This window comes from Lolium perenne, chromosome 7, assembly GCF_019359855.2.
Source record: "Lolium perenne isolate Kyuss_39 chromosome 7, Kyuss_2.0, whole genome shotgun sequence".
NCBI classification, from domain to species: Eukaryota; Viridiplantae; Streptophyta; class Magnoliopsida; order Poales; family Poaceae; genus Lolium; species Lolium perenne.
Window position 1 is genome coordinate 205,160,849 of NC_067250.2, and position 17,028 is coordinate 205,177,876.

At 47.2% G+C, this 17,028-nt stretch overlaps 1 protein-coding gene and 1 pseudogene across 1 annotated transcript; one reads left to right on the plus strand and one right to left on the minus strand.

The window, feature by feature from the left end:
• Positions 1-525, minus strand: LOC127321637 (protein YIP4b-like; annotated as a pseudogene).
• Positions 526-1,120: 595 nt separating this feature from the next.
• On the plus strand, positions 1,121-16,621 carry LOC127321635 (MEIOTIC F-BOX protein MOF-like). The gene is made up of 3 exons (XM_051350647.2): positions 1,121-1,994; positions 15,038-15,196; positions 15,772-16,621. Exons 1-3 carry the CDS (start codon positions 1,173-1,175, stop codon positions 16,096-16,098), a joined length of 1,308 nt encoding a protein of 435 aa, XP_051206607.1. The 5' UTR covers positions 1,121-1,172; the 3' UTR covers positions 16,099-16,621.
• Positions 16,622-17,028: the final 407 nt, after the last annotated feature.

A 17,028-nucleotide genomic window follows, 5' to 3' on the forward strand; every position in this document is an offset into this window, starting at 1 on the left:
TCAAGGGATAGCAGGTACCTTCATCACATAGGCAGACCAGAACTAGGTGACGCCGAGGAAGAGGATGAAGAAGAAAGGGCCCCAGATGTCCCAGTCCCTGAGCGCCTTGCCTAGGTCCTCGTGGTAGGGGTTGGGGAAGACGACGAGCTTGAGGTTGCTGATGATGCGGGCGAGGTCGAGCTTGACGGTATCCCAGACGGGCTCGGTGAGCGCGATGGGCGGGCCCCCGACGCCGTCAGACGAGATGGACACGGAGATCGACGCGGGCGGGGCGGTTGGTGGCGCCTAGAGCACGAAGATGGGGACAAAGGAGGTCGGGAGTGGCGGCATGGAGGAGGATGAGGCCGGGAGAGGGAAGGATGAGATGGGGATGTAGGCGCGCGTAGGAGATGATGGCTGCGCAGAGGACGGTGGCGGATGGCGTGTAGCCTCTCGATCTCGTCGATGTCTGACTGCGCCGACGACACGTTGAGCGGGATCGTGTCCCTGTAGTTGTGCGACATGGAGGCGCCGGTGGCGTCGGCGGCAGGGGGAGACGGTGGGGTGGGTAGGAGGAGAGATCTCGCACCCTCGCGGTCGCCGGAGTGAGATAGGGGATCGGATTCGATATGGTGCGAGAGGTGGGGGACTACACTGCATAATGTAAATATCGCGAGGGCATTTCTGAAAAACGTACCACAATCGGATTCGGAACCACTTCTCCGGAAACCAATTGCGGCACTTCTAGCAGATGCGGTGTAGTGCCCCAGAATAGCGGCACTTTTCGCAAGACAAGATGCCGCGGATTATCCCAAGATTAGCGGCACTTTATGAGGATACCGTGGATTATCCCAAGATTAGCGGCACTTTCCGCATATTGCCGTGAATTAGCCTAAAAATAGCGGCACTTTTGTAGATTGCTGATAATTAGCCCAACATTAGCGGCACTAACCCAAAATATGCCGGTGAAACAAACTTCAGCGGCAGTTTTGAAAAACGCCTGCACCGAAGTGCCGCTAATCTTGGCATGTGGTGTAGTGAATGCCATTTTTAGAGCCTTAAGAAACGCCAGAGAACATTTCCAAAAAAAAAAAAAAAAAAAAAAACGCCAGAGAATCCTAGTAGCAATATAAGTTAACCAGCCTCTCAAATAAGATCTGAATCCATCCCTGCCTCAGCCGGCAGACCAAGACATGAGAGGCGGCGATCGCTTTGAAGTGCTGCCGGACGATCTCGTCCAGCACGTGCTCTCCTTCCTGCCGTCTCGCGATGCGGTGGAGACGGCCGTGCTCGCCCGCCGCTGGCGCTACCTGTGGAGGTCCACCCCCGCCGTCCGCGTCAACGGCTCAGGCGACGGCTTTCGCCTCTTCGTCAACAGCTTGCTGCTCCACCGTGATGGCGCCTCCCCGCTACGCTCGTTTGAGATCGACGCCGACCTGCTCATAGGCGAGGAAAGCGACGACGACGACGAGTACAGCTATTTCGACCCTCACGTCGACCTCTGGATCAGGCACGCTCTGTCGACTTGCCGCGCGCGCTCGCTCACCGTGCGCATCCCCTTACCTGCCGACCAAGATAGGTGGTCGCCTAAACCTTTCGCCTCCCCGCACCTGACGACGATGCGCCTCCAGGGGGTCGATCTCGACCACGGCAGCCTCGATTTCTCCTGCTGCACGAAGCTTCTCCACCTCAGCCTCACTGCCTGCAGCCTCGATGGTGACGCCATCGTGTCGCCCTCGCTGGAGCGCCTCCATATCATGGACTGCGCCTCAGAATCGCCGATCAGGATTTCCACCCCGAGCCTCCGTCATCTGCAGCTATCCGGTCACCACGATGGCATCTGTACTGCACCGTCGTCTCTCGACACCATGCCTTGCTTAACCAATGCAAGCATCCAGCTTACTGGCTTCGTCGAGGGCGGCGATGGTGATGCCAATGCCGGCCGCTCTTTGATTCTCCGTGGATTATCGGAAGCCACCAGCCTGGAGCTCATAGCTACGAGGAGCGATGGAAGGGTTTGTCAAATCCAATCTTTGTTTTTATTTTTACCTTCGCATACATCACTAGTTAGAGCAAAACTGCACCATGCATGCACCCGGCCGGCCGGTAGATTTAATTCATCTTCTGTCACTTTGTCCAATTTTACAAATGTTTGCAGCTTCCACACTAGGGGCCAGGCACGCCCAATACCAACTACTGCCACTAGTAGAAAAACGGTCATCTATACCGGTTCCAGAGGGCCATTCGTACCGGTTTTGCAACCGGTACAAATTATTCGGCACTAAAGCCCCCCCCCCTTTCGTACCGGTTGCTTACGAACCGGTATAAAACGGGCCTCCACGTGGGCCACCAGGAGAGCTCAGGGCTGAGGATCTTTGGTACCGGTTGGTAATACGAACCGGTACCAAAGGTTCCCCCCGCGGCAGGGAATTTTCCCAAATCTCTGCCGCGGCAGAGAATTGGCTTTTTAGGGTTTTGGAGAGGTTTAGGGATATCGGTTTGATTCATATCGCGTCGATGCACCAGAAACGCGTTTGGGTTTAGGTAGTACATGAAGATCAAGATGATGCATAGCAAGTTGGTGCATATAATATAACACACATGTTATTGCATGAGATCGCAAATTAAGTAGCACTATGCATGAAGATCGATCTTCATGCATAGTGGTGCTCTCCGAGGCGTACTCTATATATGTCTATTACATGTAGCATAGTGGTACTCTTCGAGTCAACGATATATGTAACATGTACATCTTCATTCATTGTGGTGCTCTGCGAGTGGTGGTATGACGTCCCGAAGGAAAAATCCCGCCAATTCCTCGCCTATTGCTATGAAGCGGTCATCGATTGAGAGCTTGTTCCGCTTTCTTGCCAACTATAAAAGAATAAGATACAAATGAATACATGAAACAACTATTACTGAAACTCGGCACAACTTATGATAACAAAACAAATTTGTGAAGATTGTTTTTGTACCTCTTTATTTCTCTCATTATTCGTTCTCTCGTTGACAATTCTGCGGATGAACTCGCAAACGAAGAATCCACAGAGATCGGTCCCCGGAGGTTGTTGCGGGCATTTCTTTACAAGAATATAATTCAATCAAACAATAGTCAAGTATGATAATTGAAAGGTGTGTGGACCTAGGTAGTACTACTTACTTTCGCACGCCATCGCAGCTTCGGTGGCCATTCACGGGACGTATCTTCCTTGATGAAAGTTTGCCATACGCTGCTCGACAAAAGAAAATGCATAAAAGAGTCATCAATTAGTTCAAAGCAGGAAATTAACGAAACAAACCGATAAGAATTCAAATTACCTTCTCGAGCATTAAAAAACAAGACACGTATAGATCCTTTTCTTTGGTTAGTGAGTCCAAGACTTCAACTTCTCCAATTTCCAAATTGATGACGAGAAGAATAAAGTGAAACCTACGCACGTTTCAATATGTAGTCATTAGTTAAAATTTTGACATACGGTGAGCAAAATATAATGTGTTATAAGACAAGAAGACTCACTCGAAGTTGTAAGGCCAAAGTATTAGCTTTTTGTCACGTTGTCGCTTCAAAAACCTTAGCAAAGTCTGCGGTGTATCCTTGTTATAGAGGGGATCATCTATGGTTTTGACATGCATTGTGTTCGGGTCAATGAACCCAATGTCTGTGATATCGTCCCTTTTGCATTCGAGCATCTTCGATCTGCATAATATAGCGCACAAAAGATTATAATCTGCAGACAATGAACGACTTCTCAAATTAAATAAATAAATCACTTACAGACAATAGCAACTGATGATTGATTTGTCGAGGGCCCGGAGATTGTATAACTGAAAGAGTTCGGCGAAGTCAACGTTCACACAAGATTCCCGGAAGTAGTGCTCTTCCCTAACTCGCACCATGATAGTCTCGATCCCTTCCTTTGAGGCCTTAAGGTACCACGAATGCAAGTTACGCATACATGTTGGTACCTTCCTGAGATTCTCGACCAAATCTTTCCCTTGAACAAACTGATATGCTCGTTCAGCTAAGGCGTAATCAGTTGCGTCTTGTCGAGAACTTTGAACGGTCTTCCCGTCAAACACCTTGAGAGGGGCGACCGATTGAACGGGTTGTTGTCCGAGCTGGTAGACACTGTGTATCCCTTTTATCTCCCTGATACCCGATTTAACGGGTTTTGTCGCCTCGATCATCTTGTCATACGACCTTTCAATAGAACGCGCATAGTCAGATGGCGGCGATGGTACAGGGTCATATAGATTGTCAACGGTACGCACAACTTTCTCCCGATCTAGTGTCTTCTCGAAAGGTATCTCTGCACTTTCGGTGCAAAAATTTCTTCACCTCGGCCTGAACGGCCTCCGCGTTTTCCTCTGGAGTTTTTTCCCAAGGTAACTTCTCAGGAGGCGGCAGTTGTTTCTCCTTTCTAGCTTTCTTCCTAGGCGGCGTACCGTTCCGCTTAATGGACGCTGTCTTACGCGGAGGATCTCGAGATGGTGGACTCACGCTGGGGTCCCTCTCAGGTAGGTGTGGACTTGGCTGCTCACCAGGACTGCCACCAGGAGGAGTCGATGGCATTTGCTGCTCATGTGTAGGAGTCGGTGGCCTTTGCAAAAGGACGACGTACTTCTTCGGCCATAGGGCGAAACCGTGCTTGACATCGGCCAGTGTCCTCTCATCTTCACCTCTAGGAATATCAAGCTCCACTTTTTCAAAACCCGAAACAACTTCATCCACCCCGACACGAACACAACCAGGTGGAATGGGCATATGATGGTGCATTGCTCCATCTTCACTTGGGTACACATAGCCGACCGCCACCTTAACAGACGCGGTCCTGATTAACATATGTAGCTCGCAATCTGTCTTCTCCGTGACATAATCCACGGGGTAGCTTCCTCCACATCCGTCAAGATGCGAGGAACCGACACTGCTTCTTCGCTGAGATGGGGCAGCATCGGCTTGTGGATCCTGTAGAAACACCGGCTGATCAGGTGCCCTCTGATTTCTCTCAAGAGCCTCCACCCTAGATAACAACTCCGTTACAATGTCGGCGTCCTTCTTCTTCTTTCGCGAACGGCTTCTATAAGTGTCAGCGTTGTCCGGCCACGCTTCCTTCATGGTGAGACCTGGGCGAGCTCGTACCCGTCCAACATGTTCAGGGTTCCCCAGAGCGAGTGTCAGCTCGTCATTCTCTCGATCGGGAATGTACTCTCCCTTTCTGACCTTTTCAATTGCATCTACAAGCTTCGGTACAATTGCCTCAATTTTTTCCTTCCATTTTCCCTTCGCAACGATCAACCCTGTCTTTGGGTCCAACCCTGCCCCATGAGCGAACAACCAGAACTTGGACCGTTCGGGCCGGCCCCATGTCTGTGGAGTGATTCCATGATCCATCAGTTTATTCTCAAACGCTGTCCACTTCGGAATGGCACTCTTGTAGCCACCTGACCCCAAATGATGCGGAAGTTTCTTCTTTGCAGCATTTTCGGTATTTTTCTTCGATCGGGACACAAAAGTAGACGATTTCTTATACTCCTTAAATGCGGCCCAGTGATCTTTTAGCTTCACTAGATTATCATCGAATACTGGATCTTCATTCTTATATTTGTCCCATAAATTTTTCTTGAAGCTCTGGAATTGTATGGCCATCTTCTTCCATGTCCATTCCTTGACTTTATTCTTCTGGCCTTCCGTCATGTCTTCCGGTAGGCTGAACTTTGTCATGAGCGTGTCCCAAAGAAATTTTTTCATCGCGTCGTTGACATAACTAGCACCACTCTCCGGGTTCTTCGGCTTATGCCACTCTTGAATGCTGATCGGTACATGGTCCCTAACAATAACTCCGGATTGACTTGTAAATTTGCGGCAAAACTCCTTGGGCTCCACTGGTTCACCATTATCCTTGAATGCCGTGAGGGCTAACCTGCCCTCGCACTTTAGCACCCGCGTCGGGCCTCGTTTTGATCTAACAGACTTGCTCGATGATCCAGAAGGCTAAAAGAAAAAAATATTCGTTAATAAGTGCAATACAAATAAATGAATGCATCTAGGGATGAACATATAGACTAATTGATACATAGATATACACCTCGCCGGAGTTTGTGATGGACACTTCGTTGTCTCTTCTAACTTGTTCAGACTCAAGTCCCTCGCCAAAATCATTCAGAAAGTCTTGGAAATCGTTGTCATCTCCATCGTCGGGTTCCGGACCACGGGCACTCTCATAGATCAATTGCTGCACCGCTTCTTCCCCCTCCTCATCTCGGACGAAGGTGCCGTCCTCCATACCTCAATGTCACTGCAAAATTAAGAAAGCAATTGTATTTCATTCATCATGTCATGATCATATAACAGATTGCTAGATGGATAACAATTGAAATGAAGAAAGCAAAAAAACCCTAACGGACCGCCACGGCCACGGACACGGTGTTCCCCCTCCTCCTCTCGCTCTTCTCTCTTTTTCTCGACCCTAACCCTAACACTCGGCGCTCCTCCTCTCGCTCTTCTCTCTATGTCGCGGCGGCACCGCCACGGACTCGGCACCGCTACAGACCCTAACCCTAACACTCGGCGCTCCTCCTCTCGCTCTTCTCTCTATGCCGCGGCGGCAATTGGTGGTCTTGGATTGCAATTTGGAGTTGGTTTGTGAATATTCCAAAATTTGGGGCAATCTAAAATTTGTTTCAAAGTTGCCACTTTGCATGCTTATATTAAGAGTTTGACTTTGAATCAGCAAGGTTGACTTTGACCAAGTTGTTCACTTTTATGAGTACTATTGATCTGGGCAAAAAGATTAGCAAGTTTAGTTTAGAAATAGTTAACCAAAGGGGCTCAAAGTAGGCATCATATTATTTTTGGCAGATTTGACCATTAGCATGTCACTTAGGTTTTTTCACTTTCTTCCCTTTTTCTTTGATTTTCTTTGACCCAAATGGTGTTGTCTTGTGTTGAAATGGTATAGGGTTGTGTTTTAAGAATTCAAACCAAGAAAGTATGGCCTTATTTGAAGGTTCTGGTCGAGTCCATGAGGTAAACGAAAAGTACTTCGTACTAGTCTTATAGAGTTCCGATCACACATTTATAAAGTCATGTGGGTTCTCAAGGACTAGCGCAACAAGTCATACTGTGTTTACACCGTCTACACAAGATTCGCTTCCTAAACTAAACAAATTCAACCTTATTTGTAAATTCTGTGTGCAAAATTCTCAGGAAATGAACGGGAAACTAAATCCTGCTGCAAAATTAGACACCAAAGTATTTTGATCAACTTCAAGGAATTACATAACCGAAAAAATAGCGTCTCCGGGGAGACTCGGGTCGCCGTCGCCAGTGCCATAAACGGCGCTCGACGGCCGTTCTCGCGGGCCAGGGGAGGAGCAGGAGTGGTGGCGCGGCTCGTGGGGGAAGGAGTGGCTGGGGTCCGTGGCGGCGGAACGTGGCCGCAGGGTCGTGGTAGAGCGGCAGTAGGCGAGGGGAGCGGCTGCCGGCGAGGCACCGCGGCAGCGGCAGCGGCAGGGCAGCGGCAGGCGCACCGCGGCAGGGGCAGGCGCACCGCGGCAGCGGCAGGCGCACAGCGGCAGGCGCACCGCGGCAGGGGCAGGGCGCGCTAGCTGGTGGCGGCGCGGCGCGGCTTTTCCTCGAACACCCTGCGGGCGTGCGTGAGGGGGAGGCCGGCGGCGACCGTGGCGCGGCAGCCGACGCGCGCGCGGGCTCCTCCCGGCGAGGCGCGCCGGCCAGGGAGGCGAGGGAGGCGAGGGAGGCGAGGGAGGGAGAGGAGGGGCCGGGTGCTCACCTCGGTGAGGGCGACGGCGGCGGGGAGAGGTGGAGCGGCGCGGGCGACGCGGCGACGACGACGGCGGCGGCTTCGGTGAGGGCGACGGCGGCGGCTACGGCGAGGGCGACGGCGAGGGCGGCCGCTACGGCGACGGCGACGCGGCGACGGCGGCGGCTACGGCTACGGCGAGGGCGAGGGCGACGGAGCTCTGCGAGGTTGGCGCGCGCGCGGAAGAAGAAAGTTGCGAATTTTTGCCCGCGGCTAAGTCCTTACTAGGGGAAATACCTTTGGTACCGGTTGGTACCACCAACCGGTACGAAAGGTCTTTCGTACCGGTTGGTGGTACCAACCGGTACCAAAGGTTTTTTTTTGTTTTTCTTTTGCTGTTTCTTTTGTTTTTCTTTTTCTTTTCTTTCCTGTTTCTTTTGCTGTTTCTGTTTCTTTTCTTTTTATTTTCTGTTTCTTTTCTTTTGCTTTTCTATTTCTTTTTTCTATTGCTTTTTTTTTTCTGTTTCTTTTCTATTCCTGTTTCTTTTTCTTTATTTTCTATTTATTTTTTCTATTTATTTTTTCTATTTATTTTTTCTATTACTTTTCTTTTTTCCTTTCTTTTCTATTTCTTTTCTATTTATTTTTTCTATTGCTTTTGTTTTTCTTTTCTATTTCTTTTCTCTATTCTATTTCTTTTCTTTACTCTCGCCATGACGCCGTCCGCACAGGAAACTTTCCCGTCCCGACGTCGCGCGGGAAACTTTCCGGCCACGACGCCGCGCGGGAAAAGAAAGGGCGGGAATGAAATTTTATTACGATTGAACTCGAATTAAAAGTACATAGCTTAACTGAAAATTAAAGATACATGACCAAATTCTACTGGGGAGTCATTCAGTCATACTCCTGCCTAGCCCTCGTAGTACTCGCCACCGTAGTCGTCGTAGTCGCCGTCATCATCGTCGCTGGCATCGGGGTCGCGGTACTCGAACGTCGGCGGGTGAGCACGCGTGGGCTGGGACTGAGGGTAGCGCAGGCGGGGGCCACGGTAGGCCATGACGCCCTGGAGAGTCCGGCCGCGCCACCACAGCCGACGGCCGGCCTCGTTGAAGTTCGGAGGAGGCGGGCCGCCCTCCTCGTGCACAGCAGCGCCCTCTCACGCCGATTGATGAAGAAGCTTTCCCAAGTCGGGCTGTAGTCGGGATGCCACTGGGGATTCCTCCGCTGCTCTGGCGTGAGCTCGAAGTAGTAGTGGTTCGTGATGGCCATCTCGCGCGCCACACCTAGAGGGACTGGAGGGACCGGTACGCCTCCGACGCTTAGCAACCAGCCGGTCGGGACGCGGTAGCCCGGCGGGCAGGGGTAGTTCGAGGCGCAAAGCGCCTCCGCCTCCCGGGGGGTTAGAGATGCGATGGAAGCCATGGGAGAGAATGATGAGGTTTGCAGATATGAGTCTAGATGTGATATGTAAATGGTGGCCAAGCCTACATATATATAGTGAAAAAATGGCGGGAAGACAGAGGCGGGAACCGGTGGAAAGCGCGGGAAGAAAATAGGCGGGAAGACAGATCGAGGCAAACCTTTAGTACCGGTTGGTGGGTGCAACCGGTACTAAAGCTGTCGGCGGGATAAGGACGCCCTGCTCGATGAGATAAAGTATGTAGCGCACGACGCCCTGTCGGTGGGATAAGGACGCGTGGGTAACCTTTAGTACCGGTTGGTGGGTGCAACCGGTACTAAAGCTGTCGGCAGGATAAGGACGCGTGGGTAACCTTTAGTACCGGTTGGTGGGTGCAACCGGTACTAAAGCTGTCGGCAGGATAAGGACGCCCTGCTCGATGAGATAAAGTATGTAGCGCACGACGCTCGGGCGGTGGGATAAGGACGCGTGGGTAACCTTTAGTACCGGTTCGTGTCTACAACCGGTACTAAAGTCGTCGGCAGGATAAGGACGCTCTGCCTATAAAAGGAGCATCGATACACCATGGGAAGCAGCTCAACAAGCCAACATGGATGGAGAGTTTCATCACCATGGATGGAGGAAAGGGTTGGGAAATCTCCCGTGGCGGAACTTGTCGAAGATGCCCTTGGTGCACACGCCCTATGGCATCTTCGGAAGTTCCGCCTCGGAAAAATTTCCCTGCAAGCCCGTGGAAGACTCCATCTCCTCTAACAAATGTTGGGGAAAGGGTTGGGAAATAAACCGTGGCGGACCTTGACGAAGTTGCCCTTGGTGCACACGCCCTATGGCATCTTCGGAAGTTCCGCCTCGGAATTTTTCCTGCAAGCCCGTGGAAGACTCCATCTCCTCTAACAATGTTGCGGAAAGGGTTGGGAAATCTCCGTGGCGGAACTTCTCGAATATGCCCTTGGTGCACATGCCCTATATATGGCATATTCGGAAGTTCCGCCTCGAATTTGTTCCTGCAAGCCCGTGGAAGACTCCATCTCCTCTAACAATGTTGCGGAAAGGGTTGGGAAATCTCCCGTGGCGGAACTTCTCGAATATGCCCTTGGTGCACATGCCCTATATATGGCATATTCGGAAGTTCCGCCTCGGAAAAATTTCCCTGCAAGCCCGCGTGACTTAACTAGTAAAACAAGCCAACCATCTCCATTGTTAATATCTTACATACAAGAACATCATTACACAAAAGTGATTTCCATATTGAGATACACAAGTTATGATCCCTATATGTAGCTAGCTAGTCTTCTGAGTTTTCTTCGCTCGTTTCCCTTTCTTCTTATCGCGACGCAACCATGGACAATCTTCATTGTTTATGATGATGCGTGGGTCAATTTTTCCCATGCAGGTTGGAATATCGTCAAACTTATTATAATCTTCTCGACATGTCTGTCTTGTCCTCTACTCCCACGATGTTTCTTTTTCCCGAAAGAACTATGTGCCGCTTTGGCTCATCGGATGATGTGTCCTCTTGCCTTTCTTTCCTTTTTTCGGTTTGCTAGACATATCCTTCACATAAAAAACCTGAGCCACTTCACTGGCTAGGACGAATGGTTCGGTGTCGTACCCAAGATTCTTGAAATCCACTGTAGTCATTCCGTACTGCGGGTCTACCTGTACCCCGTCTTTCAGGTTGAACCATTTACACCGGAACAAAGGGACCTTGAAATTAGGTCCATAGTCAAGTTCCCATATCTCCTCTATGTACCCATAATATGTGACCTTGTTCCCATTGCCATCTTCTGCATCAAAGCGGACACCACTGTTTTGGTTGGTGCTCTTTTTGTCTTGGGCGAAAGTGTAAAATGTGTTCCCATTAATCTCGTACCCTTGAAAAGTCGATATAGTAGAAGATGGTTGCTTGGCCAACAAGTACAGCTGCTCGTCATCGGTGACATTCATGAGACGTGTTTGCAACCAACCGCCGAAAGTCTTCATGTGTTCTCCATCAATCCAATCTTCACGTTGCTCCGGGTATTTAGAGCGTAAGATCTCCTTGTGTTCCTCTTTGTACGGAGCCACCAAGATGGAATTAAGTAGAACTGTGTAGTGTGCTTGAGTGAAAGAATGTCCGTCCATACACGTTGCTGATTTCTTTCCTAGCGTGCCTTTTCCACGCAGTCTCCCCTCATAGCGCGATTCAGGAACACCGATCGGCTTAAGGTCAGGAATAAAGTCAACACAAAACTCAATGACCTCCTCTGTTCCATAGCCCTTGGAGATGCTTCCTTCCTCGCCTAGCACGGTTATGAACGTACTTCTTTAAGACTCCCATGAATCTCTCAAAGGGGAACATGTTGTGTAGAAATACAGACCGAGAACGCCAATCTCTTCGACCAGGTGAACTAGGAGATGTGTCATAATATTGAAGAAGGATGGTGGGAACACCAACTCGAAGCTGACTAGACATTGGACCACATCCTTCTGTAAATTTTGTAGAGTAAGTGGATTGATCACCATCTCAGAAATTTCATTGAGGAACGCACATAGCTTCACAATGGGGACTCGAACATTTTCCGGCAGAAGCCCCTCAATGCAACCGGAAGTAATTGTGTCATAATCACGTGGCAGTCATGAGACTTTAGGTTTTGAAACTTTTTCTCCGACATGTTTATTATTCCCTTTATATTCGACGAGAAGCCAGACGGGACCTTGATGCTACTCAGGACTTCAAAAAAGATCTCCTTCTCCTCTTTGGTAAGAGCATAGCTGGCAGGACCTTGATACTTCTCTGGATTCAGGTTGTTTCCTTCGTGGATACTTTGCTGGTCCTGCCGTGCATCCGGTGTATCTTTTGTCTTCCCATACACGCCCAAGAAGTTTAGCAGGTTCACGCAAAGATTTTTCGTCACGTGCATCACGTCGATTGCAGAGTGAACCTCTAAGAATTTCCAGTAGGGTAGCTCCCAAAATATCGACTTCTTCTTCCACATGGGTACGTGTCCGTCAACATCATGCGGAACAGATTGTCCGCCGGGACCCTTTCCAAAGATCACTTCTAAATCCTTGACCATATCATATATAACTTCCCCATTAGGGCGGGTAGGCTTGGTTCGGTTATCTGCCTCACCTCCGAAATGCTTTCCTCTCTTTCTTACGTGATGTTGTTTTGGAAGAAATCGACGATGCCCCAGTACACATTCTTGTTTCACTAATTAATACTATCAGTCTCACCTAAACAGTGTGTGCATGCATTGTATCCCTTGTTTGACTGCCTGAAATGTTACCAAGAGCAGGCCAATCATTGATGGTTACAAATAACAACGCTCGTAGGTTAAATTCCTTTTGTTCGTGCTCATCCCACACAGGTACACCTTCGTCACGCCACAACTCTAAAAGTTCTTCAACCAATGGCCTCATGTACACATCAATGTCGTTGCCGGGTTGCTTCGGGCCCTGGATGAGCACTCGGCATCATAATGAACTTCCGCTTCATGCACAACCAAGGAGGAAGGTTATAGATACATAGAGTCACCGGCCAGGTGCTATGGACTGAGCTCTGCTCCCCGAAAGGATTAAAGCCATCTGTACTTAGACCAAATCTTAAGTTCCTTGCGTCATCTGAAAATGACTTGAACTCTCTGTCGATTTTTCTCCACTGCGACCCGTCGCCGGGGTGTCTCAAAGATCACATCTTTCTTACGGTCCTCTTTGTGCCATCGCAACAACTTGGCATGCTCTTTGTTCCTGGAACAAACGTTTCAACCGTGGTATTATAGGAGCATACCACATCACCTTCGCAGGAACCCTCTTCCCGGGGGTGGACTCACCCTCAACATCGCCGGGGTCATCTCGCCCGATCTTATACCTCAATGCACTACATACCGGGCATGCATTCAAATTCTCGTACTCCCGCGGTAGAGGATGCAGTCATTGATGCATGCATGTATCTTTTGCACCTCTAATCCTAGAGGGCAGACAACCTTCTTTGCTTCGTACGTGCTAGAGGGCAACACGTTCTCCCACTGGAAGCATCTTCTTTATTATTTTCAGCAACTTTTCAAATCCCTTGTCGAAGTACCATTCTCTGCCTTCCACTGCAGCAATTCCAGCGTGGTACCCAGCTTTTTCGACCATTTTCGCAATTTGGGTACAACAGTTTGTTGTGATCCTCTAACATTTTCTCCAACTTCAACCTCTCCTTTTCATTTCCGCAGTTCATCTTCGCATCAAGAATGGCCCGACCCAAATCGTCATCCGGGTCATCAAAAATCGGCTCATCGAAAATGAGCTCTTCTTCAGCTTCATCTTCCCCCATTCTACTACCACCGTCTTCAGTGAATAAGCTGGGATAGTTGTCACTATCCTCTTCTTCTTCGTTGTCTTCCAATATAACTCCTCTTTCTCCGTGCTTGGTCCAACAATTATAGCTGGGCATGAAACCATTCTCCAGCAGGTGGACGTGAAGGGTCTTCGAGGTAGAGTAATCCTTCATATTCTTACAGGAACTACATGGACAATACATGAAACCATTCGACTGCCTGTTTGCCTCAGCCACGTTGAGAAAATAATGCATGCCAGTAATGAACTCGGGATGGCACCGGTCACCGTACATCCATTGTCGACTCATCTGCATTTTATATGTATATCAAAAATCATTAAGTACACAACATCATGGATATATGAGTGACCAACTTAATTAATATTCAAGTTCATCACATAAAACTAAGTTATTTTTATAAAAAAGAAGAGGGGCTCACCGAGGTGGTACCGTGCCGGCTAGGGGACGACGCTAGCGATCGACGGCGGTGAGGACGGGGATGATACTAATTAAAACCTACAAAACATACCATAATTTCAGCTCAAATTGCATATAAAAAAATAAAATCACTAACTTAGGCATTTCATCGAACACCTTGATTGCACTACAAAAATAGTACGAGTTAAAACTACCAAAGAACTGAGCTAAATTAGGAACGCCGGAAGGAAGGATGATATTGCTAACCCTTGGATAGATGTATGCCGTTAATCTTGTTAAAATGGTGGAGAAAAATAAAGATTATTGGAGTGTGAGAGGTGGAGAATATTTGGAAATGTGAGAGGAGAAGTGAGAATGAGATATATGCAGGGAGCTGGGCGCTGCCGCGCGATCATATAGGCACGGACCCTTTAGTACCGGTTCCTTACACGAACCGGTACTAAAGGTGCAACCCTGGCCCCACCACCGCCTGGAAATCGGGCCCAAACCCTTTAATACCGGTTCCTGTTACGAACCGGTATTAAAGGTCCATAACGAACCGGTATTGATGTCCCACGCACGGAACCGGTATTAATGCCCCCTTTAGTACCGGTTCGTAAGGGAACCGGTACTAAAGGCTTAGATGGATGAGAGGTTTTCTACTAGTGTGCATATATGTCCTACATTGTTGTTAGATAAATACAATTTGCCATCAATAGGAAACCTTGATTTGCTAAATTTAAGATTATGAATTTAGTCGAATCAGTATAGACAAACTAGAGCTATTTATTTTTACCAGCTAATTAAGTGCCACTTGTTATTTTGAAACGTGTTGGTCAACAACTATTTTGTCACTTTGCATCAAGTCCTTGCACTTGATTTCTAATAATTTATCTGCATATTTTTTTGTCTTTTTCTCTCGCACATTCTAAGTACTCCCTGTTCTTAAGACAATTGGTTCAGATCTCTACCAAATGTAAAGAAAACATGGGAAGATATCTAAGACCATTTAGACCTTTTATCTACATGCCAAATAGCTAATAACTAGGCTAACAATAAATCTGTATTGAGCTTGAACTGCGTACTTAATTGTTATACTCAGTTAGTTAGTTTTTAAAAAAGGTTGTTGTTATCAATAGTTCATACTCCATGCAGACAATCTTCCTAAGGGATTTGGCATGGTGCCCTACATTCCCAAAGTTAAAGACCTTGATACTTAATGAGTGGTGTGTGTATGATGATGTAAGTGCCATTGAGTGCCTTCTACGGCACACGCCAAGATTGGAGAGCCTCATTCTGCAACTTAATTTTAAGGTACTATAAGTTCATGTTTTCTCATTTGTTTTATTGTGATTACCTTGCATTCCCTCCGTTCCATGATTCTTGTTGTTATATGACAAGAAAAATGGAACGGACGGAGTAAGTTTCTCAAGTCTTATATTAACTCCCATATATGTCGACAAAGAGAAATATAAGATAATCCCTAGATTGTTTTATGTCTACATGATTATATGTCATACTCCCTCCATCCTAAATTAAGATGCCTATAGTCTTTTATCAAAGCCAAAAAAAAATTAAGAAATTTTATACAAAAAAGTATTAATATGTAAAATTTTAAATGCACATAATAAGAAAATATATTTTATGACGGTTCCAAAAATATTGCTCAGGGATTATAAATGTTGACACTTTCTGTATTCAGTTGGTCAAACTTTGAGAATTTTAACTTTATCAAAATATTATAGGCATCCTATTTTGTGATAGAGGGAGTACTTCATAAACACATGTGACACCATTAAAAACATAACACAGGTGGCCATATCCAATTTTCAACTTCTCTAGGACACATAAGATTTTAAGTTTTAACCCGTGTTTTCTTTTTCATGCAGAACTGCCCTACACTCCAGGTGGAAGGAGAAGGAAATGATAATACATCAGAACAGTCTATTCTTAACTTTGAGCACCTTAAGACAGTGGAGATCAGGAACCGTCCACCTTATTATTACGAACCGGTGGTATATTTTGACACAAGGATTGGTGAAGTTTTTAAACTGTTCAGTGACTTGGGCATACCTAGCAGTAAGATCAGTATCAACTACAATACTGAAGGTCAGCCATCTACATATACTCAGTTTCTTTCTGCAGTTATCTATGTGAAAATTCCATATAAAAACAAGCACATTGGACAAATTGGTCCATGCACCTGGCTGCCCTAGACACAAAGTGTTTGAAGGATAAATCAGTTTATTATGCATATATCCGTTGTTCTTCTATGAAAAAAATGAATTAGTATTACTACTATTTAGTGCTAACTAATTACAAACATGAGTCGAAATGTTGCAGCTGGCATTTAGTACTTACATGTTCAATTAGGTATGCTAAACTACTGTATCTTTTGTGCTCCTGAAGAATCATTAGGTACCACCATGAGGCAATTGGCTAGCTAGATAGATATATCTGCATTCTGCAGGACCATTTCATGTTCATGCACATTTTCTTCTTTTACTTCTGTGTTTTACCTGCTCGTGTGCATGCACAGTATGTATATAGCTGATGGTATTTCTTAGTCTGTATGGATAATCAATTACATTAATTGCTTGTTTAGAGAAAGTATATTACCAATGGTTCTTCTGCACTGGATTGATTTTTTGTGTCCGATGCCCGGCTTGCAGGAAAATAGAAAATATTCAAATGCTAGCTTCGGTTGGGTTCAAACAGCCAAGCTTAATTAATCAGAGATGGGCGGTAGAGGAAATTATGGATGCGAGTGATAGCCAACAAGTTAAGCAATATGGAGAATATTTTTTTTTCAGCAAGAAATTTTGTGATGTCCGCTCCTACCGTGCGTGCATTTTTTTCCTTTTATGGTCGTACTAAGCAATTATTCCTTAAATATACCATAAGTGCTTTCAATTCTCATGATCATTGCGAGCATGAATTGTGCAACCACGAGGTATATCATGTCGATCTCTGCAACCTTACTTTGAAACATTGGTGATATATCATGTCGATCTCTGCAACCTTACGGAGGGACATCATGGCAGGGGAGGCTGCCCTCGCATTTGTGGCCAATAGTGAAACACGATGCATATCCGTCGGAGTGCACGTTTTGACTCGGTTTTGTTTATGCATGCCAGCTTAATCGA

Coding starts and splice junctions, on each gene's coding strand:
- LOC127321635 (XM_051350647.2), top strand. CDS start 1,173: ATGAGAGGCGGCGATCGCTTTGAAGTGCTGCCGGACGATCTCGTCCAG. Junction 1,995..15,037: donor CTACGAGGAGCGATGGAAGG/GTTTGTCAAATC, acceptor TACTCCATGCAG/ACAATCTTCCTAAGGGATTT. Junction 15,197..15,771: donor TTCTGCAACTTAATTTTAAG/GTACTATAAGTT, acceptor TTTTTCATGCAG/AACTGCCCTACACTCCAGGT.